The 20801-nt window shown below is 52.4% G+C and overlaps 1 protein-coding gene across 3 annotated transcripts; it reads left to right on the plus strand.

Moving 5' to 3' along the window:
• Positions 1-1115: 1115 nt before the first annotated feature.
• Positions 1116-17894, plus strand: CASP9 (caspase 9). 3 transcript variants are annotated; one of them, XM_028108491.2, is made up of 9 exons: positions 1116-1298; positions 4101-4494; positions 6834-6868; positions 7410-7586; positions 7808-7897; positions 9106-9253; positions 12825-13004; positions 13651-13760; positions 15560-17894. In XM_028108491.2, the coding sequence occupies exons 1-9, from the start codon at positions 1167-1169 to the stop codon at positions 15647-15649; spliced, it is 1356 nt and encodes a 451-aa protein (XP_027964292.1). In that variant the 5' UTR covers positions 1116-1166; the 3' UTR covers positions 15650-17894. The 3 variants fall into 3 exon arrangements, with proteins under 3 accessions (XP_027964292.1, XP_027964294.1, XP_027964293.2); XM_028108493.2 differs by lacking the exon at positions 1116-1298 and adding an exon at positions 1308-1422; XM_028108492.2 differs by lacking the exon at positions 1116-1298 and adding an exon at positions 1430-2009.
• The last annotated feature ends 2907 nt before the right edge of the window (positions 17895-20801 follow it).

The following is a 20801-nucleotide window of genomic DNA, read 5'->3' on the forward strand; positions in this document are numbered from 1 at the left end:
GAAAGAGATTTCATATCCCCCCGCCCTGTTTTTATTATTTAAAAAAAATTTCCTTTGAATTTATTACCAACACACTGTATCCTTTATTTCTTTATATTGTTCATCGTCTGTCTCCTCCCACGGGAATGTAAGCTTCTAAGGGCAGGGTCTTCTGTTTTGTTCACCTGGATCTTCTCGGACCTCAGCACAGGCAGGATCTTAAATATTTGTGGAATAAATGAATGAATGGGGCTGAGGTTTTGATGCTCAGGAGAATGGATTCTAAGGTGGACTTGAGTCAGGTTCCGGTTTAAATTTTGGCTGCCTTGCGCCACTCACTACCTCTGGGACCTTGAACGGAGACCACTTCCTTGAGCCCCATCTGCAAGATGGGGGAAAAGAACACTTTTTGGTATTCCTTTGGTAGGATTGTAGTCAAGGACAAGTGAGATAACATAATGTAAAGTGACTAGCGCAATGGCTGAGACTTAGCAAATGCTCAATAAACAGGAGCAATTATTTTTGAAATGTGGAAGTGAGCTGTACAAATTGGGAGTTCAGAAGAGTAGGTTTCTGCCAGTTTTTTTTTTTTCCTTGTAGGAGGAGCTAGGGTGGGAGGGAGGGAAGAGGGGGATTTAAGACCGTGAAATGTGGGCTTGGTTGGGTGAGACAGGAGAGTCTGGAACAGTAAACGACGACATCTGGGCACGGGGCGGGGGCAAGAGAATTATGGTTTTGTTACCGACAGGGAGGGGGCTAGAGGACACCATAGCCGGGAGGGGCTTGAATGGGGCGGGACAGACCATGGCATGGGTGCCCCTCTTACCAGCAGTGTGACCGCCTCCGAGTTTTTGTAAAAGCCGAGTGGCGGTGCCTTCTGGCTAGGGATTGGCGGCGCGGACTAAGAGTGCGCTCTGGGGGAGGGGCGGTGACTCGGAGCGCGCCCTGGGGGCGGAGCAGCGACGCGGGGGTGTGTCCTGGGGGCGGGCCGCGGAGGCAGAGCCGCTGGGGCCGAGGTGGTGCGGGGGCGGGGCCGAGGTGGTGCAGGGGCGGGGCCGAGGGGCGGTGCGGGGGCGGGGCTCAACGCGGGGGCGGGTCCCGAGGCGGGTCCTGGGCGGCGGGCGGGGCGCCGCGGCCGAGGCCCGGAAGCGGACCGAGGCCGCCCGGGTCTCCGTCGTCTGGCCGCCATGGACGAGGCCGACCGGCAGCTCCTGCGGCGATGCCGGGTGCGGCTGGTCCGCGAGCTGCAGGTGGCCTCGCTCTGGGACGTTCTGCTGTCCCGCCAGCTCTTTACGCCCGCCATGATCGAGGACATTCAGGTGCGCCCAGTTCCCCGCGCCGCGCGCAGACTTCACGTCCCAGATGGGGTCAGCGAGGCCGCGCGGAGAGGGTTGCTGAAACCACAGCGTGACTTAAAGGCCGAGCTCCCGCTCTCCACTCCCGGTCTGTGCCCCCCGTACCCATCCCCTTTGGGGAACCATCGTGTGGGAACCCCCTTTTCCCTCACGGCGTTGAGCCCACTAGATCGTCCAGCGGAACCGTGCGATCCCGAACACCTCTTCCAGGGTTGGCTAGAGCGATTCCACGCCCTGCACCACCCAGCATGCACTGTTGGCTGCTGCAGCACTGTGTTTCTGCCCGGGAACTAGGCCTGTGTCCGGCCTTCTAGCGTGGGAGGTTCAGGGCACTCAGCTGGAGAGGGTGGGTCACACCGCCTGGCTCTGTGTCCCCCGCTAAGTCACTGATCGTCTTTGAGCCTTAGTTTCCTGGACTGTGAACTGGGGACAACAGTAGTAGCGTGAGAACCAAATGAGCAAATGGATGTGAAACTGTTAAGGTCAGGCACAGAGTCCGGGCCTAGCTGGTTGTGCCCTGCCCACTTTGTTCGGCCCCTCCTATGCGAAGTTTATGTTTCCTAAGGGGTTTTGGAGATGAGGGATCTGGTGCAGGTAATGGAGAAAATAAACATGCGAGGTTCTCTTTTAAAAGCAGCTTCATGTCTTACTTGGCTCTCACCACAGGCCTCTGAGGTAAGGAGGGGTCTGGGAGGTATTTCCTACCAGCAGGTGTGTTTGGCTTTCAGGAGGCCTCTGGCCACTGCCCTGGGGACTGCTTGCAGACCGAGTGTCCATTTTCTCCATCATCCCGGAGCTTGGCCTGACCTAGTGAAGAAGTCTTTAAATAGGATAAGGGTCATAATGAAAAATTACCAATGAATAATAATATTAAAAAAGTCTCATGAGCATCTGCTCTGTGGCCTCTACTGAGGAGTGGAAATTGTTTGAGGCCGTATCCTTGCCTTCGGATACAAAATCGAATGCCCACCGAGGCCCAACGGGTGGGCGCTGCAGTGGGCAGCCGCCCAGCTCCAGCTCATATGGTCATTCCAGAATGCTGGCCCTGTGTTGCCAGATTTTTAAAGAGAAGCTGTAAGTCCTGATTTTGATGTTAAATTCCCTGATTTTAAATGTTAGCAACAAATTGAGATTTTTAAAAGAAGGTCACACGAACGACAAGGCCGCCATTTTGCCACACCTGGTTTGGCTGAGCCACATGGATCTGGGTCCTCATCCTGGCTTTGTTACATATTAGCAAGTTGCAGTGTCTTTCTGGGACTCAGTTTCCCTCATGTGTAAAGTGGGGATAATTGTAATTTAACCCCTTAAGGTTGTTGAGGGGGACTAGATGAAATGATACATTTAACACAGTGTCTGTCTTACTGTGAGTGTTCCATAAATGTTGAGAGAAAGGCTAGTTGTTTTGTTAGTGAGGATTATCTTTTCAGTGACATTATAGGTCTGTGCTTTTCAGTATAGTAGCATTAGCCACCTGTGGCTATTTAAGTGTAAATCTGAAGTAATTAGTATTAAACAAAATAGAAAATTCAGTTCCTCAGTTGTAGGACCCCAGTGCTCAGTAGCCATGTTGGTTAATGCCTGCCATCTTGGTCAGCGCAGGTGAAGAATATTTCCATCATCGTAGAAAGTTCCCTTGGACAGTGCTGCTGTAGGATATTTGAGGCCAGGATGGTGTCTTATCCCTGTGGACCCTGAGGAACTTGGCCAGAGCTGGGTCTGAAAGGATGAGCAGATAAACAGTTTCTTCCTTTTCCCAGTGTCAGTGACCAGCCCCACCATCCTGACACCGGTTAACCTCAACCATTCCTGCACTTTACAGTCCACCTGATGAGTGCCCAAATCCTGTGCATTCTCCTTCTTGATTTTTCTGGTGTGTCCACTCACTTCTCCATTCCTGCTGTACCGTCTTTGCCACCACCTGATCTGGCTGTGGCTCACTCCCTTCTGTTGTCCACCCTGCCCCTAGGATGATTTTTCTAAAAGGCAGATCTGACTCTGTCACTTTCCTAAAACTCCTCAGTTGCTACTCACAGCTTTCTTGGCATGACCACACAAAGGCCTCATCCCTCATGACTGTTTCCCATTCCAGCTTACATTTCTCATTTCTCTGAATTCACTCTTCACTTCCCTAATGTTCCCTGGGGTCTCAGTAAAGACATCCCCTCCTGGAGACCTCCCTGGCTTCCCAGGGCTGAATTGGATTACCCTGGACCCTCCTAAGGCCCATGTACTTTCCCACCTGACACTTCTGTCTTTGGTGTGTCACTGTTGATTTGTCTGTTTGCAACTCCCACTAGATGTCTGCTTCTTGAGGACTAATAATGTTCACTGCTGTATTTTCAGCACTTAGCAATGCTGGGCTCATAGGAGATGCCTCCAAAATAATGAATAGATAAGCAGGGCGCCTGGGTGGCTCAGTCGGTTAGGCGTCTGCCTTCGGCTCAGCTCGTGATCCCAGGGTCCTGGGATAGAGCCCTGTGTTGGGTACCCTGCTTGGTGGGGAGCCTGCTTCTCCCTCTCCCTCTGCCTGCCACTCCCCCTGCTTGTGCTCTCTCTTTCTCTCAAATAAATAAATAAAATCTTTAAAAATAGGTAAGTGAAGGCTGGCAAGTGGCACACACTCAGTGTAACTGCAGGCTCAAGTTTTGCCCCCGTGACCGATTGTTTAGACCTAGGCTAGATGGGAAATGGGGGGGGGAGGGACAAAATGAGAGTCACAGGACATTGTGTGGATAACAGTGCCATGTCTTTCTTTCCAAACAGCATGCAGGCTCGGGGTCTCGGAGTGATCAGGCCAGGCAGCTGGTCATAGATCTAGAGACCCGAGGGAGTCAGGCCCTTCCTTTGTTCATCTCCTGCTTAGAGGACACAGACCAGGATGCGCTGGCTTCATTCCTGAGAATGAGTCGGCAAGCACAAAAGCAGAAACCAGAGGCTGTCAGACCCCTGAACCTCATGCCTGTGGTGCTTGGACCAATGGGCCTCACACCAGAGGATCTCAGAGGGAAGACGGGTCCATTAAAGCCGACTCCGGGAAAACTCTCTCCAGTGGTGCTGGGGCCTGAGCAGCTCTGGCCAGCCAAGCTCAGGCCAGAGGTTCTCAGACCAGAGGTGCCCAGGCCAGTGGACAGTGGTTCTGGACGATTCAGTGATGTCTGTGAGTACCAAGAGAGTGGTTGGTGGGTAGTTGGACCTATGAAGTTAATGACCTTGGATGTCCAGATCTCTCCCCAGGTGTGGGAAGTTCTCAGCCATTATTTTTCTAAATAAGCCTACTGCCCCTTTTTCCCTCTCTTCCTTCTTCTGGGACCCCAATAACGCATAGATGTTTCTTTTCAAGATAACCCATAGTTCATGTAGGCTTTCTTCGTCTTTGTTCTTTTCTCTTTTTTCTCTGCCGATAATTTCAAATGACTTGTCTTCTACTTCGCAGATTCTTTCTTCTGCGTGATGGAGTCTGATGTTGGTGCTGTCTGTTGCATTTTTAATTTCATTCATGGCATCCTTCAGCTCCAGAATTTCTGTTTGGTTCTTTTTTATGATTTCTATCTCTTTTGTTCATGTATTATTTTCCTGATGTTGTTGAACTTTTTTTGTGTATACTCTTGTAGCTTATGAGCTTCCTTGAGACAGCAATTTTGAATTCTTTATCCGACACATTGCAGGTTTCTATTTCTCGGGGGTCAGTTTCTGGAAAATTATTTTGCTCCTTTGGTGGTGTCCTATTTCCTTGATTTCTCATGTTTCCTGAAGTCATGTGTTGGCTTTGCATTTGAAGGAGGAGTCACCCCCTCCAGTCCTTGCTGACTGGCTTCTTCAGTGCATCTAATCTTGGATTACCTTGCACCGGCAGCGTTTTGGAACTTCTCTGCTCGATTCCTGGACTTCCACAAAGGCAGTCTAATTTGTGGATGATTGTCAAAATGGGTGTTCATTGTCGGGGAAGGCGGTAGAAAACTCTTATTGTGCTACTTTGATGATGTCCCTCTCTCACTTTGTGGATCGATACTACTAATTTGGGGAATGAAAGAATTCTTCAGTTGTGGATAATAGTTATATTGTTGAGGTGCAGTGGGATTTTGGAAATGAGCAATAGTTCCAGATTTGAGGCTGTGAATTATAGGATTCTTCAGGCAGGTAAAACTATTTCCGATTAAAAAATGGGATGTGAGGGGCGCCTGGGTGGCTCAGTCGTTAGGCATCTGCCTTCGGCTCAGGTCATGATCCCAGGGTCCTGGGATCGAGCCCTGCATCGGGCTCTGTGCTCCGCGGGAAGCCTGCTTCTCCCTCTCCCACTCCCCCTGCTTGTGTTCCCTCTCTCGCTGTGTCTCTCTCTGTCAAATGAATAAATAAAATCTTAAACAAACAAACCAAAAGTTACTTTAAAAAAAAAAGGGGGATGTGAATGCTTTTCTGGCGTGGCTTTAAAACTCTTGAGAGAGTAGTTCCCAGCAAGGGGTCCTGGCCCTCTGTGAGCCGTGAATGTCACCACTGTGGGATCAGGAGAATAGGCTCCAGTGCAGCTCACCTTGCATTGCAACTCAGAGAGAGCCACCAAGTTCTCTTTGTTTAAGAAGAAAAAAGGTCCTCCTAGCTTATAGGCTGGTGGTCAGTGGACTTCTTGCTAATCGAAATGAAAACTCATTTGACACCGAAGGAAAAACGATCACCTTTACTCATTTATTCACTCCGCACATGTTTGCTGAGGACTTTCTGGGTGCCGGGCTCCATGGGTTCTACAGACAGGAAGCGTCCGCTCCCCTAGAGCTTCCCTTATGCCTTTCTATTTTAGAATTTCATATGAATGGAATCATGTCACATATACTCTTCTGGCTTCTTCTCCTTGGCATAAAGTTTTATTTTATCCACCGTGTTGTACGTTTTCAGGCTGTGGACTGTTCCCTTGTATGGCTTTTTTCATAAATTGTTTATCCATCAACTTGTTGATGAACATTTGGGTTGTTTCTGGTTCCAGGCATTAAGAATAAGGCTTCAGTGGGGTGCGTGGGTGGCTCAGTTGGTTAAGCATCTGACTTCATTTCAGGTCATGATCTTGAGGTCCTGGGATCGAGCCCTGTGTCGGGCTCTGCGTTCGGCGGGGAGTCTGCTCCTCCCTCTCCCTCTGCCACTGTTCCTCCTCCCCACTTGTGCACGCATGTGCTCTCTCTCAGATAAATAAATAAAATCCTTAAGGGAAAAAAAGAAGAAGCCTTCAGTGATCATCCACGGCCAGGTTTTTTTGTGCTCACTGCACTCGTTTCTCTTGGGTCTATACCCTGGAATGGAATTGCTGGTCAGAGGGTAGGTGTGTGCTTAACCTCACTGGAGACTTCTGAGCTGTTCTGCAAGGTGGCTGCGCCCCTAGTCTCCCACCAGCACTCCCTCATGTTTCCCGAAGTCTTGCTCTTCTGTACTCAAAGACCCTTGCCCCACCCCTGTTGGGCCAGGCATTCATTTCTTGTCTCTCTTTCTCTCTCTCTCTCTCTCTCTCTCCAGGTGCTCGGGAGATTTCCAAGCAAAATCCTGATTTGGTGAGTCTTCCTGTGACTTGGGGCCAGCTGCCTTGGCTTTGGGCTCTTCTGCTCTGCACGTCCCAGGTCCTTCCCCCTGCAGCTGTGTCGGGAGCCCAGGGAACCAAGCCCGGCTGTCGGGAGGGTCCCAGGCCCCGTCCCGCTCCCTGACGCTGACACAGCTCTTCCCGGAGCAGGCTGTCCGAGCCTCCCTGCTCTTCCCTTGTCTGTGAAGTCAGGGGGTCAGACCTCACAGGAGGGGGTCAGACCACGAGCATTGGCTGTGGGACGGAGTCACGCCCGCTCGTGTGTGCGGGCCCTGGGCCCCATGCCAGGGTACCGGGGAGCAGACGCCTTGTGTTTCTAGCCCTTGTGGAGCCATCAGCCTTGCAGAAGCTAGTTACACAGAGACATATCTCAGTCTCAGTCGTGTTAAGTACTGTGACAAAAGAACAGGCTGCTGTGAGAGGGGATTCCAAGGGACACAGGGCCCAGGGGCTCGCCTTCTCTCCTGAGGGGTGCCGCGAGACCCCGGCTGACACTGGTCCTTGTGCTTGGGCAGGCGTACGCCCTGAACGCAGACCCCTGCGGCCACTGCCTCATCATCAACAACGTGAACTTCTGCCTCAAGTCGAGGCTCACGGCCCGCACCGGCTCCAATATCGACTGTGAAAAGCTGCAGCGACGCTTCCGCTTACTGCATTTCACGGTGGAGGTGAAGTGTGACCTGAAGGCCAAGGTAGCGTCGCTGTCCACGGAGAGGTTGGGGAGGGGTGGGGTGGCGTCCTGCCGTACCCCAGCACAGTACCTGGTGTCCAAGAACGGTGGCTCTCGTGACAGTTGTGACGGTCATTACTGCAGTGTTGGCCCCGGGAGCAGGGGAGGTGCTCTGCCCAGGCGGGCCCAGCGTGGGGACCCAATCCATCAGTGCTCCGGCTCACCTGCCACTTTCTCTTGCAGCAAATGGTCCAGGCTTTCATGGAGCTGGCGCGGCGGGACCACAGCGGCCTGGACTGCTGCGTGGTGGTTGTCCTCTCTCACGGCTGTCAGGTAGACGCTCCTTGGGTAGCTGCCCCCAAGTGCTGAGCTGAGAGGCCCTGACGGAGCCCCATCCCTTCCTGTGTCCTCGCCTTGCAGGAAGAGCCGTGGGGCCCTGTCTATCCCCTGCTGTCTTCCTGGGAGCCACCCGGCCCTCTGAGGAGTTGGATGCTCCTCCTGGGTGGGGCTGTGTTCCTGGGAGAAGCCATCTGGGAAAGGCAGGGAGGAGATTCTGCCCACAGAGCTCCTACCCTGGATTTTATTCGGAGCCGGGCACAGCACACAGGAGCTCCCAGCTCCTGCCTCCACCCCGCTAGGCATTGTCCCAGGCCCTTTGCCGTTGCCTGGGTGTCCGGACACTGGGATCCGCTCTGGGCTTGGCCACTAACGTGCTGCGTCATTGTGGCCCAGCCCCTCCCACTGCCTGGGCCTCAGGTCCCCCCTCTTTTCACGTGAGGGTTGGACAGGTCCGAGGCTCCAAGCTGGAGGCCTGTAGTCCCCATGGGGGTTGCACCGTGTTTTCAAAAGTGGCAGCTTTCTCAGAGAAATCAGGATTTCCAGCTTCTCTTGAAAAACCACAATGGTCTGGCCTTACTAGGCCGCATCCTCACAGAGTGAAACTCTGGCCGGTAGCTAGGCAGGGACTGCCCCCTTTTCATTCATGGTGTGACCCCCTGGACCGGCAGCATGGGCTTCACCAGGAGCTCGTGAGAAATTCAGACTCTCAGGCCTTGCCCCAGACCTCTTCCCAGGGAGCCTCCACTTTGACAGGGTCCGCATATACAGAAAGTCTGAGAAGAACTGATCTAGAGCAGTGGTTCTCAATGCTTAGCTGCATCAGAGGCTCCTGAAAGACTGTATCGCTGGGCCCTACCACCAGGGTTTCTGAGTTAGGTCTCGGGGGAGCCCAGGAATCAGCATGCCTTACAGGTTCCTAGGTGATGCTGATGCCACTGGTCCAGGGAACCACACTTTGAGAACCACCAATCTAGAAGAAGCTGGTCAGCGCTATCCAGTTAGGCTAATGTTTTAGGCACATGAGTCTGAGACCTCTGGAATAGAGACTGCCTAGGACCCATCCAGAGCCAACCTCTGTCTAAGTCAGGCTTGTGCCCCTGGCTGGGTCCTTCTAAATGCTTGGCCCCACAGCACCTCTGAACAGTGTGTTGGATTCCTACCCCAGCTTCTTGGTCTTGTAACCAGGAGTTTTGGTCTCCTAGGCCAGCCACCGCCAGTTCCCAGGGGCTGTTTATGGCACGGATGGATGTCCTGTGTCCATCGAGAAAATTGTGAACATCTTCAATGGAGCCAGCTGCCCCAGCTTGGGAGGGAAGCCCAAGCTCTTCTTCATCCAGGCCTGTGGTGGGGGTAAGCAGGTCCTCAGTCTCCCTGCCGATGACTCTAGTGGGAGGAGCCGCCCCTGCCTCCTTCTCTCTTCAGTCCCTCCTGGTGCCCAGGGGGCAGTCAGAGGGTCCCAAACATGGCCCCTTTGCCCGAACGGCAGCACCTGCCTCTGCCTCGAGTAGGTCTCAGCTTTGTCCAGCCTGTAGAGGTAAGAGCCTTCCAGCTCACGGTGCGGGAGCCTCTGGGGCTCATTCAGCTCTGGCAGCCTCAACTCCAGAGACTTGGCAATCACAAAGCAGAGGAGAGGAAAAAAACCTCTTTCATTTTCCTTATCACTCCCCTGACCTCCCTCAATTAGACCTTCTCTCCACTGTCGCAGAGAAAGGGAGGCCAGAGCTAAATTAAATTCCCAAGGGCCCAGGTACCAGAGATTTCAGTAATATGCGTGTGTGTATATATACATAAACATAAATATACATGTATATACACACACTGTATATATATATATTTTTTTGTTTGTTTGTTTATTTGTTTTAAGAGAGAGAGAGAACACGAGCGGGGGTTTGGGGAAGGACAGAGGGAGAGGGAGAGAGAATCCCAAGCAGATTCCATGCTGAGTGCAGAGCCTGACGCAGGGCTCATTCCCAGGGCCCTGAGATCATAACCTGTAGCATATTCTTTTTTTTTTTTAAGATTTATTTATATATTTTAGAGCGAGAGCGTGGGGGCGGTGGGGAGGGACAGAGAGAGAGGGAGACAAGCAGGGCGAGGCTTTCACCTCAGAGTTGTCGAATGAGGGGGACATGGAGATGGAGTTCGCATCCCTGGTCTGCCTCTCTCTCTCTCTCTCTCTCTCTCTCTCTCTCTCTCTCTCTCTCTCTCTCTCGCTCTCCCTCTCAGATCCCACTGTGTCTTCTCTGCTTTCCCCAGGCGGTCCCTCTGCCCCCCTCCGTCTCCTTAGGCCATTCCTGCAGCTTCCCCCACCACAGTGCGCCCCGACCCGGCCACCCACATCTCAGGTCCCGGCCCCTGTTCCACTTCAAGTCATTCCCAGACACCCAGGGCAGATTCCGGAATCTCGGCCAAGAAAACAACCAGAAGCAGGGACCCGAGTAAGCAGTGGAACAGCCCAGCTCTCACACGTCTCAAAAGCCCAGGCTTTGCAGGCTTGGGGCCCTCCATGGAAGAGGCAGCAGGGCTGAGAGGCAACACGCAGAGGGCAGAATCCTGGCCCCTGAAGGTCAGCTGTGAGAACAAAGGCAAATTGCCGAGTTTCTGAGTTAGATGTATGGGGTGAGAGGTCAGTAGATGTTGGGGCTATTATATGGGGTTGCCAGAACCATCCTTGTCCCGTCTCTGCCCCCTGCAGTTGGGACCCCAGCTTCCCTGGGTGAACTGTGACCTCCTTCCCTCCTTGCTGTTTCCCACCACAGATCCAGCCACAAAACCCACCTCCTCTCCTGCCCAGGGTCTGCCTGACCTGCTGCCTCCCCAACCAGGACTCTTCCGTCTCCCATCAGAGCCTGGGTCACATTGACCTGCCCCAGAAACCATTCCCTAAGGAACCCTCCGGGCCACTCTGCCCTCTGTCTGCTTTTTCTGAAGCTCTTTGTGGCTGCTTCCTGTCTGGAGTGGCCCATTGCACCCTGCAGTGATTCCCTGGGGCTCGTCTCGGGAGACCTCCCGCCATGTCATCACCCCGATGGCTCTGTGGCAGAGCTGTGGGTGGCCGGAGTCCTGCCCTGACCCCTCTGGTTTCCAGGTCTGCCACGGCTTTGGGGGGAATTCGGATTTTGAAACCGAAAAGACAGAAAATGTGAGTGCAGGAATCATCCAGCATCTTGCGAGCCTGACACAGTGGTCTCATTTCTGCCTCTTATCTGTGGATGGTGGCCCGCGGGCAGTCCGCTTTTTCTCATCCTGCGTTAGCCCGTGAGCATTTCTTCACATCGCTACGGTCCTCATCACCGCTAGTTCAGAGGGCTTTATAATGCTCCGTTTTAGTGATCGGCACTCACTAATCCATTTCCCTGACGTCGGCCATTGAGGTGATACCCAATTTTTGGCTCCCGTGACCACAGATGTCTTTACATAGAGGGTGTTGATGTCACATGAATGAGTTCCTGGGGAAAGTACAGGGTCAGAGGGTGTAAACATCTCCACAGATCCTGTGACCTCTGGTTTGCTGCCTTCTTTGATTTCCTACAAGGATCTGAGATAGCTTGGCGAGTACGAGTAATATAGTAGAACAAAATAAGGAGGGAGGCAGGAGAGACGATAGGACAGAAGAATAAGACCCATTCAGCAGACGTATGTTGGACAGAGGGACAAGAGATGTCTGGAAGGAAACACACCGATTGTTTTTTTTTTTTTTTAAGATTTTATTTATTTATTTGAGAGAGAGAATGAGATAGAGAGAGAGAGCACGAGAGGGAAGAGGGTCAGAGGGAGAAGCAGTCTCCCTGCTGAGCAGGGAGCCCGATGCGGGACTCGATCCTGGGACTCCAGGATGATGACCTGAGCCAAAGGCAGTTGCTTAACCAACTGAGCCACCCAGGCGCCCAAACACGCCGATTGTTAACAGAAGCCGCCCCCCTGAGAACAAGACCGAATAATGCCACTTGTTTTTTAATGACATAAAGTTGACCATTTTAACCATTTTAAAGTATACAGTTCAGTGGCAGTGAGTACATGAGCACACATGCCTGTGACCTAATTCTAGAACTTTCTCATCGCCCCGAACAGAAGCTTCGTACCAATCAGCACTCACTCTCCTTGCCTGCCTCCTCTCAGTCCTTGGCAATGACTCGCCTGCTTTCTTCTCTGTGGATCTGCCCATTCTGGGTCTTTCATGTATATGGAGCCAGAGACGTGGCCTTTGGCGTCGGTCCTTGCACTCGGCATGTTTCCAGCGCCCGTCCACAGTGCACCAGCGGCCGGCACTTCCTTCCTTTTCAAGCCAGAATGAAATTCCACTGGATGTGTGCAGGCCATTCGTCTGTCGTGGACGCGGGTTGTCTCCACCGTTTGTCTGTTGTGAATAATGCTGCTGTGAACATCGCTGTGCAAGGTTTTGTCAGAACACCCGTTTTTGGTTCCCTTGGGTGTTACCTTGTAACTTGTTTTTACGGCTTTTTAAAAAGATTGTGATTAGGTAAAATTTTACCTAATGAATGTGTAAAACTTTTGTTATAGTAAAAAGTAAAGGTCTGGGGACTCCTGGGTGGCTCAGTCGGTTAAGCATCCAACTCTGGATTTCGGCTCAGGTCGTGATCTCAGGGTCGTGGGTTTGAGCCCCATGTTGGGCTCCACGCTCAGTGGGGAGTCTGCTTGAGATTCTCTCTCCCTCTCCCTCTGCCCCTCCCCTGCTCACACATGCGTGCGCTCTCTCTCTCAAAAAAAAAAAAAAAAAAAAAAAGGCAAAGCTTAGGTTTCTGTTTCTTGCGGATATTTGCTCAGCCCTGGCACCCTGGCTCCAGAGGGGGTCCGGCGCTCTCAGGCCGGGGCAGGCCGGATGTCGCCAGGAAGTGAGGAGCAGGAGCTTTGGTCTGTGTGTGTCGGTGATGAGTGGTGTGTCTGTCTTTCGTCCCTGCAGAGCAGAAAGACCATGGGTTTGAGGTGGCCTGCGCTTCCCCTGAAGACAGGACCTCTGGCAGTGACCCGGAGTCAGACGCTGCCCCATTCCAGGAAGGCCCAGGCCCCTTTGACCAGCCGGACGCCGTGTCTAGTTTGCCCACGCCCAGTGACATCTTCGTGTCCTATTCTACCTTCCCAGGTGAGCGCATCAGGAGAGCTCCTCCTGCCAGCCGGCGGGTCCCCCCCGGTCTGCCCTAGAAGCAGCTGTGTTGCGAAGGAAAGGCGTGGGAGTGAGTCTCAGCTCTGCCCCTTGCCATCTGTGGGACCCTGAGCAAGTTGCTTCGCCTCTCTGAGCCTCAGTTCGGGGTGAGGCAGGCGAGGCGCTTAGGATGTAGAACTTAAGGGGGCACCTGCTCGTGGGTTTGTACGCCTCACTTGCCTCACCCTTGTCTTGGTCCTGCCTCGGTCTTCCCATCTTTAAAATGGGAATAGCAGTCCCACTTCAGGGGGCGCCCTGGGGATTCGCAAGGTGGTTAGTGCCTCCCTGAGCATGGTGCCTGGCACATAGCAGGTGTGAGGAGCGTTAGTCTCCTTCCTTTCTTAGCCCTTGGGCGAGTCACATGACTTCTCAGAGCCTTGTTCTCCTTGCTGGGAAAGCAGGAATCACAACCAAAGTCCCAAGGTGGTGGGGAGGGTGAAGTAAGGTCCTGACCGGAACAGAGCACAGAGATGTGGGCTGCTCCTGCTGGACATGTGAATGGGCCCAAGTCCAGAGGTGGCTCCAGCCTGCACGTGGCGGGTGGCTAGCGGCTCTCCAATAAAGTTCAGCCTCTCTGCTTCTGCAGGCTTTGTTTCCTGGAGGGATACCAAGAGGGGCTCCTGGTACGTGGAGACCTTGGATGGTGTTTTTGAGCAGTGGGCTCACTCTGAAGACCTGCAGACCCTCCTGCTCAGGGTGAGCGTGGCCTTCCTCTGGGGAAGGAAAGGGAAGGCTGCTGGGAGCGGCACGCGTCCTCGGGAGAGGGCGGGAGGGGCGGGCAGGGCCCCAGGCCCACACCAGAGGTTTCTTCTGCACCTTGCCTTGCCACGAGGTTGGTGCTTCTGCTTCTCTTAATTGCGAGGTGTTACTATTGCAGTGACATTGGCCCTTTGTTCAAAGGGCTGCCTTCCCTGGCTTCTCTGAGGTCCCAGGCTGACACTGGGATCCCCACTTGCAGAACCAGTCCTCAGTGCAGGGCAGGTTGGCGCAGTGGCCAGAGCATGGCATTTCCTGAAGGCAGGTCATGGGGCCTGCACCCTTCACCCCACTGTGTAGTCTTCTACCCTTGACCCTCAAGAATTATGATTTCTTCAGTATATGCCCTTCTCGGGGGGGGGCCCCAGTGAGAGAGCGGGAAGGATGGCCTGATAGGACCCCAGCCTCTCCCCATGGGATCCTGCTCAGAGCAGCTGCTTCCTCCACGGGTCTCAGAGCACACGTGGGCCTCGCCCGCTTGCTCAGGTGTTTTGTGTCATGAGAAGGAAAGGCTGGGACCATGCCTTCCTCCTGGGGAGGCTATGGCTTTGTGCTTTGCGGAGCAGAGCGGAGGAGAAAGGAAAAGCAAGTACAGGACTCGAGGGGCCCCCGGGCACCGTGACTCTGGGCAGGTGACCTCAGAGGCAGCTGGGGCCCTGCAGGGTCAGGCGGGGAGTCCGTCAGGGCCAAGCGGTGCACTTGGCTCCTGGACCTGATCTCTTCTCTTGGCTCTTCTTTAAGCAAACCTCTCAATCTGATTTGAACTTTGTGAAGTTTTGAAGTTTGAAATTTTGAATTTTGAGTTTTCTAAACTTATAATGGATATACTCTTCTTTCAATACCCTCCCTCCCAACTCAAGGAGGCTGCAGGTTTTTTAAATAGTTCTTAAGCTTTTATGTATGTACGTATGTATGTATTTATTGAAGTATAGTTGTCGTATGTAGTGAGTTTTCAGGCATACAACACGGTGACTTGACAATTCTGACGTCACCACGCTAAGTGTAGTTGCCACCGCTCCATACAAAGTTATTACAGTATTATTGACTGTATTCTCTGTGCTGCGCTTTTCATGCCCGGACGTTTGTACCTTTTAATCCCCTTGGCCTACTTTGCCCCTCCCCCCACTGCCCTGCCCTGCAGCATTATTGACAACAGACAAGATTTGGCAGCAGCCTAAGCATCCATCCATAAATGCATGGATAAAGAAGACGTGGTCTAGATGCACAATGGAATATTACTCAGCCATAAAAAAGAATGAGATCTCCCCATTTGTGACAACATGGATGGAGCTAGAGGGTATTATGTGGAGTGAAATAAGTCAGAGAAAGACAAATACTGTATGGGTTTCACTTATATGTGGAATTAATTGTTTTTAAAGATTTTATTTATTTATTTATTTGAGAGAGAGGGAGCACAAGCAGGGGGAGCGGCAGGCAGAGGGAGAGGGAGAAGCAGACTCCCCACCGAGCAGGGAGCCCGATGCAGGGCTCAATCTCAGGACCCTGGGATCATGACCTGAGCCAAAGGCAGACACCCAACTGACTGAGCCACCCAGGTGTCCCTTATATGTGGAATCTGAAAGACACAACCAACAGACAGAAACAGACTCATAGACACAGAGTACAAGCCAGCTCTGTGTCAGGGCTGGGTCAGTGGCCAATTCCCCCGCAGCCCCTCCCTGGACCTCTGACTTCCATCGGGAGCCCTCACAGACTTCCCTGTGCTCATCTTTTCACAGGTCGCTAATGCTGTTTCACAGAAAGGGATTTACAAACAGATTCCCGGTTGTTTCAATTTCCTCCGGAAAAAACTCTTTTTTAAAATGTGATGCGGGCCAGAGCCCCTCCGCCTCTCACCCTGCTTTACTGTTCACCCCAAAACCTTCCTGCTCCGGGCCCACGGTAGCCGAGGCCCGGTCTGTTCTACGGCTCCAGCTGTCGTTCTTTAAAGGGGTTTGTGGCCTCTCATGGGTCTGCTCTTTCCCCACCGGTGCTGGACAGGCTCTTAGCAGCTTCCACGTTGGAGACAAATGACCTGCGTGAGGAGGAGGAGCAGAAGACTACCAAGGACACCGCAGGACTCTTCCCCGCGGCCCTTTCTCCAGCCAGTGGCTGGGGCCTGTGACCCCATGGTTGTCTCTACAGGAAGGCTTTTGACCTCAGTACTATTGACATTTGGGGTCAGATAATCCTCTGTTGTGGGGCTGTCCTGTGTGCTGTAAGATGGTGAGCAGCATCCCTGGCCTCTGCCCATAGATGCCTGTGCACCCCTCCCTGAGTAGTGACAACCAGAAACGTCTTCAGACACTGCTAGTTGTCCCCCCGTGGGGCCCCACTTGAGAACCACTGATCCAAAGGAAGTTTTGGTTACAAACAAACCAGCATCTCTCTTAGATCAGCAAGTTTGGGGCTACTGGAGTCTGAACAGTTGGAATCAGTGAATCCTAAGTGAAGTTTTAAAAGTCACCTATTTTTCTTATGTTCTAGTATGCTTAAAAAAATCTTAGGTGAAGATGGACGCTTTTTTTTTTTTTTTTTGCCTATTTCTCCCTTCACTTTGTTCCAACTGTTTGTTTTTCCTTATAAAGGAGATTTTTTGCTTTTTTTAATTTTAATTTTTTTTTAAAAGATTTATTTATTTGAGAGAGAGAGAGTGCACGCAGAGAGGGGAGGGGCAGAGGGGGAGAGAAAGTCCCCAACAGACTCCGCACTGAGCTCGGAGCCCAATTCCAGGCTCGATCCCACGACCCTGAGATCACAACCTGAGCCGAAACCAGGAGTCAGATGCTCAACCGACTGCGCCACCCAGGCGCCCCAGATTTTTGCTTTTTTAAAAACATTTCCCCATCTCTTACTTTATTTGAACCCCACCCCATCTCAAGAAGGTGACTGGGCTGGGAGCTGTGTCCTCAGGGCAGTGAAGTCACGGGTCCAGGGAAACACAGATAAGGCCCCATCCCTGAGGTCTGGTAAGCTCTCCTGACCCTGGCCAATTTGTAGCTTTCAGGGCCGTGGACGTGAGGCTTATTTGCTAAGACTTACCAAGATGGGATTCATGTGGTTGTCACCTCATTATTATTTTCCTCCTGTGACCTTTCCAAGTCTGAACTCGTCCCCGGGTCTTCTGATGGTTGGTTATTTGCAGTCACCTGCAGGACACATAAAAGAAAATAATCAGTTCTGCTCTACCCAGCAGAGCAGAACGGCACTTGGCAGTTTCCTGGCTTACTCCCTCCAGGCTCTGCGCTCGCTGCTCATGTGAATCAGGTGGCCCTCGCTTGGGGGGCCCTAGTGATGTTCAGGAGAACGAGATGTTATCACAGCTCTTCACAGACCTGCTGGGGGTACTTAGCCTGAGGTTCTGTTTGGACTTCAGGGCAGCGGGCCTACGAACTCCTAAGAATCAGGTGCCGAATGTGTGGATGGTTTTTAGATTTCATTTGTTTCTCAAAGCGATCGAGAGCCCCGAAAGGGTTAAACCAGTGGTGCTATTTGCAGGGCACTGTTCTGTGTTGCTTTTAGAGACCTTTTAGCAGTATCTGTTGAAACTTTTACTGGCCAACTCTGTCATTCAGTGATGCTGCTGGAGCTCCACAGTGCAGGTACTCGGCTCCTGTGCAGGAGTGTGTCCAGGGGGTTCCCTGCAGCAATGGGAGGGAGGGCGATAGGGAACCGATGAGACCGTCACTCGTTAGGGTTGTAATACGAAATATTACTGAGCTGTCCAAAGGGATGACCTGATGGATGGACTGATACGTAAAATGTGATACAGTGTTAGGTGAAAAGACCCAGTTGCAGGACAGTATGAAGAGTGAAATGCTATTTTTGGTTAGAAGATATTCTATATTAATGAACATAGATACTTGATATAGGCATGTACATAAAGTCCGGAAGTCCATCCACCCTGCTGTTAATGGTGATTATCTCTGAAAGGTGGGATTGGAGCTGTAAAATGAGGGAGACTTTCCTTTCTTTACTGGGTACACTCCTATATTCTTCTAATATTCTGACAAAGACAATGTATTACCTTCTCAAATAAAAATAAACATTCAGCTGGTGGATGCTGAAGATGCATGTGTTGCTGTCGTTCTGCGAACATGTGTTGAAAGGATGAATGCCCTTGGCCACCTGTCCCCCGTCACCTCCCTGCTCGTATGTTTTGTTGGCAGCTGCCTGACCTTGCCCTCTGCCCCCCCCCCCCCCGGGTCTGGGTTTGTGCGGGCAGGTGTCCCCGGCTGCACACAGCACATCCCAGGCTGGGAGAACTGCGAGGTTTCAGCAGCCCCTCTGCAGCTGCTGGGACAGCCTCTTCCGGACAACAGCTGCCTGCTCGGATGTGCCAGTCCCGGAGCCCGTTACTGGGCACGTGTACCTGTCCTGGCTGCCGTCCCGTGAGCAGGGGCCTCTGCCCAGCTGCCGCACCAGGCTTGCCTTCCCCGTTGATCCCCTCCAGCATCTGGCCATGCTTTCAGCTGTGGCCTGCTCTGTGGTGCCTGTCTGTGGCTCGGAACAGCTAATGCTGGGACAAAAAAGGACAGTTGCCCCCCCCCCCCGGCCCCTGCTTTGGGTCCCCAAGGTGCTGCCGGGACCAGCTGCTCGGTGCTGCTCCTGCGGCACCTGGGGCTGGGAAGGGCCCCAGGGTTTGGCTGGGGAAATGGCCCTAAGCTAACCTTCCAGCCAGCCAGTGGGTTGGATGGGCTCCTTTGAAATGCTGGTGGGAGCCTCCAGTCCTGCACTCAGATCTTCCTTTACCCCAGAGGAATCACAGCTCCCCCGCCACACTGCCCCCCGGCAGAGTTGCCCCCAGACAGACAAATGAACACGGAGCCGGCGCGGCGACGAGACTCAGAGACAGCCACCTGCTCATTTGGCGGTGCCCGTTGGACGGTGTAGTTTCCCTCCTGTGACCGCATGCTCGTGCCGTGATTTCATACTGGAATTTAATTTTGTATTTTGTATTTTTTAAAATTTATTATTTTTATTTTTATTTTTTTTAAGATTTTATTTATTTGACAGACACAGCGAGAGAGGGAACACAAGCAGGGGGAATGGGAGAGGGAGAAGCAGGCTCCCCGCTGAGCAGGGAGCCCGATGCGGGGCTCGATCCCAGGACCCTGGGACCATGACCTGAGCCGAAGGCAGATGCTTAACGACTGAGCCCCCCAGGCGCCCCCATACTGGAATTTAAAACGAGTGTTGGTTTGATTCAGTTGAACAGTTCTCTGCAAAATAAACTTAAAAGAATGAAATCACGTGCTAGCTTTCCCTCACTTCGGGGGGGGGGGGTGGGCTGTCACAAACAGCATGGAGTCATCCTGTTTCCTCCCAGCAGCCATCGCCAGGCCCCAGGCCTGCTCCTGCCCCTCCCCCGGGCGCCCCCAGGCACCCCTCCCAGGCCTGCCTGTCTTGTGATGCCTCCCTGTTCTGGCTGCTTCCATCTATTGCTGATTGTATCCATGGCAGGTTGGTGCCAGGTTTTGCGGGTTGTTGTTTTTTAAATAATTAATTTTTATGGTTTTATTTACAAACAAATATGTGTCCATTGTTTACAAAAACAGGAATGGAGCTGGTGAGATACTGGTTTTGGGCTCACAGGAGACCACTCTGGGGACACATTCATAATAACAGTGGGACCAGCTCAGTCCCGTCTGCCTGGTCTCTCCGGATCTAAAACCGAAAATCCTGCATGCTGGGAAACCTCTCAGCCCAGGGCAAACTGCAGAGTAGTTGGGGGACCCTTTAGAGGGACTCATTTCCAATCATTAATGCTGCAGAGGTCTCAAATGATCAGGTTTTGGGCTTTGCAGATAAATGTGTTTCTAGCATTGGATGGTAGGGCCTACATATAGAAAAAAACAAAAATATGATAAAATACCCTATTAGTCCTAAGAAACCCACTCTTAATACCTGAGGAGTATCCTTTGTTTTCAAGCTCTCTGGACAAGGCCACCCTCTAGGCACCTTTCACTCACAGAGATTGCGGGGGCCCACGGAGGGGGACCCAGCTAAGGTTGGTTCCTAGCTCCTGCCTAGCTCTCAGGTGGAAGGAGGGGGTTCTCAGACCCTAAAAGGGCACTGCTCTTGTGGGGCCAGGTGAGCAGGACAGGGCCCAGGAGGCTCTGGGCTTGTCCGGCTCTCACTGAATGGATCCGTTCCATGTAGCTGGAGATCCACGTGAAGACAGGGGGCTTGTGGTAGTCATAGCTGAGGGAGGCCCTGAAGCTGACCACGCTACACACTTCCCCCTGGCCAGTAGTCCCCTGGCAATTGGGTGGCCTGCCCCGGCCCCCCGGAGGAATGCCACAGTTCTGTCAGAAGGAACCTGGGAGCTTGTGTGGGGCCATGGGAGGGGAAGGGGCTGCCCGCGAGAGCCCCGTGTTTCCCACGTTTGCAGTGAATTTATATACTGTTTTACCTTGGGTTGTCATGTTCCCTGAGGCCCGCCCGTGTGGTCACAGCTCAAGATGACGCCATCATGACCAAGAGCTAACACTGGTTATCGCTTTGTGCCTGGAATGGAGCTTGGCACTTCATTTAACTGTCACGAGAACCTAGGAGGTAAGTATTGTGAGCATCCCTGCGTCACCGAGGAGGAAAAACTGAAGCCCTCAGAGGTTGTGACTTGCCTGAGGCTGGTCAGACAGTAAGTGAAGGAGCCCCAGGTTAGGAAAGATATTCTAATGAGGTGAAAGTAAGCTTTCCCAGTGGCCCCAATCACACTGTCACCATCACCTCCATTATGAGTACCACTGCTTCAAATGACCAGGATTAGCAGTATCATAATTCTCTACTTGAACTTTAGTAGGCTTCTTATAATATGCTAATCCTCATAGCAAATATTTATTCCTCTTTGACAGATAGGGCATTGAAGCCTAGAGAAGTCATGCGACTTGCCGAAGACCACTCTAATGAATAATTAACATGTATAATGGTTCACCATATAAAAAGCATTTTCGCATCTCTTTTAGTCTTTACCCACTG

The sequence above is a fragment of the Eumetopias jubatus genome, unplaced genomic scaffold (genome assembly GCF_037043125.1).
Source record: "Eumetopias jubatus isolate StellerSeaLion01/CBP00866 unplaced genomic scaffold, mEumJub1_p1.0 scaffold_4, whole genome shotgun sequence".
NCBI lineage: Eukaryota > Metazoa > Chordata > Mammalia > Carnivora > Otariidae > Eumetopias > Eumetopias jubatus.